Source organism: Silurus aristotelis (assembly GCF_946808225.1).
Source record: "Silurus aristotelis genome assembly, chromosome: 2".
Classification (NCBI taxonomy): domain Eukaryota; kingdom Metazoa; phylum Chordata; class Actinopteri; order Siluriformes; family Siluridae; genus Silurus; species Silurus aristotelis.
Window position 1 is genome coordinate 4,127,496 of NC_139575.1, and position 2,141 is coordinate 4,129,636.

General features: G+C 44.9%; 1 protein-coding gene across 1 annotated transcript in view; it reads left to right on the forward strand.

The window, feature by feature from the left end:
* her6 (hairy-related 6) overlaps nt 1-1,723 on the forward strand; it is a 2,776-nt gene extending 1,053 nt beyond the window's left edge. The window contains exons 3-4 of the mRNA XM_083564574.1: nt 1-88; nt 273-1,723. Of these exons, the coding sequence (XP_083420700.1) occupies nt 1-88; nt 273-799 (615 nt within the window). The 3' untranslated portion in view covers nt 800-1,723. The remainder of the gene's footprint in view (nt 89-272) is intronic.
* The last annotated feature ends 418 nt before the right edge of the window (nt 1,724-2,141 follow it).

Consider the following 2,141-nt stretch of genomic DNA (forward strand, 5'->3'; position numbering starts at 1 on the left):
AGCTCCAGACACTCCAAACTGGAGAAAGCCGACATCCTGGAGATGACCGTCAAGCACCTGAGGAACATGCAGCGCGCGCAGATGACCGGTGAGGGTATAATATAATATAATTAATATATAATCATGAAAAATAAATAAAAAAGATCTTAGAGAACCCGTATGATGAAGTCAGTTCACTGCAATAAAGCGCACGCGATAGGATGATGATGATGATGATGATGATGATGATGAGGAACTCACTTTCACTTTTTTCTTCCTCTCTTCTCCCGCAGCCGCTCTGAACGCGGACCCCACCGTGCTCGGGAAATACCGCGCAGGCTTCAGCGAGTGCATGAACGAGGTGACCCGTTTCCTGTCCACGTGCGAGGGCGTGAACGCCGAGGTGCGTACGCGGCTCCTGGGACACCTGGCCAGCTGCATGAGCCAGCTGAACGCGATGAATTACTCGGCGCAGGCGCACGCGGGAGCCGCGCCGCCGCCGCCGCCTCCTTCCGCAACCTTCGGTCAGCCCGTGGTGCAGATCCCCGGCGCCACGCACGTGCCCGTGCCGGTGCCGGCCTGCAAGAGCGCGCCTCCCCCCGGCGCGTCGCCTTCGGACGCGGCCAAGGTGTACGGAGGCTTCCAGCTCGTCCCGGCCACGGATGGACAATTCGCCTTCTTGATCCCCAGCGGCGCGTTCAACCCCGGCGGCCCCGTGATCCCGGTGTACGCGAGCGGCGCGGGCACGGGCCTCCCTTCAGCCGCCGCGTCTCCGCGCGAAGCGTCGCTCACTCCAGACTCCGTTTGGAGACCTTGGTAGAACAACCAAGAGACTCTCTCACACACACACACACACACACACACACACACACACACACACACGAAAGACTTTAACACTGTTCTTATGCTCTATATTTTGTCTGTTCATTTGTTACTTGTGTTTCTTTTTTTCTTTTTTTCTTTCTTTGGATGGAGATGTGTTTCACAAGAGATTTTTTTATGCACTATATTTGTACAGCTCAAAAGAAAAAGGGAGAGAAGTTCATATTGAAACGAGATTTATACTTAATGTTTGTTCGTTGCATTTTTTTTAGATATTTGCGGTATCTTTTTTTTGTTTAAAGGTGATGCCAAAGATATGTGGAATGCGGTTTTTTCTTCTTTTTGGAAGAAAAATAAATTTGTTAAAAAAAATTATTTGGTCTCTGTCTTTAAAATGTAATGATGTAATATTCCCGCTTGCCAAAAAAAAGTGCCAGAGTGGATCTGGGAGAAGTTTGTGGTTCGGTTGCCAAACTGTTGAGAAGAAAGCTGGAAGCTTATTAGGTTTAGAGAGAGAACTCAAACAAACACGGGGATTAGAGGATAATGGCGAGACGCTGAGGAACAGGGTGGAAAGATGATTAAACATCAACAAGCACAGTCAAGTGAAGACATCTCAACATCTCCACATCTTCACACAGACTGGAACTTGTCTCAAGCATGCATGCATGCGTGAACTTAATGAACTTGTTTGTAATTAATCATAATGCGTCCATGAACAGATTTTGTATTCAGGTCTCCATTAGGGAACAGTTGATAACTTGAAGAATGATGGAACTGTAATGAGGATAAGGATGGAGTCTGGGTCCTCTCCAGGTTTCTAACTTTTACCATCTCAGGGAGATTTTTTTTTCTCACTTTGTCGCCACTTGATCTCTTATTATTGGAAAAATTAATATTAAATAATCCTATAGGGATTTTTTTTGTAGTCAGTTTACTTCTGGAAAGTTTCAGGACAAGATGCATTTCTAAAAGCGTTCAAACAAATCACACTGAATTGAATTCTATTGAATTGAACAAATGCGCAAAATGTTGCAAAAGTGGGCAGGAAACATGTTTGCAACTCTGACAACATTTAAGTGAATGAAATAGAGAAAATATTGAAGATCCAAATCCAAGAATTAAAAAAACAAAAAACAAAAAAAACAAGCATGGCTTATTAACCCTGGGGTTACATTTGTGGAGGAAAGTAAAAAAAAAAAAAAAAAGAAAAAAAAAAAGGCGTGTATATATTTAGAACGGGATAAATAGCGGAAAGAGGAGACGCAGAGAGAGAGAGAGAGAGAGAGAGAGAGAGAGAGAGAGAGAGAGAGAGAGAGAGAGAGACCGGAAACGGGAAA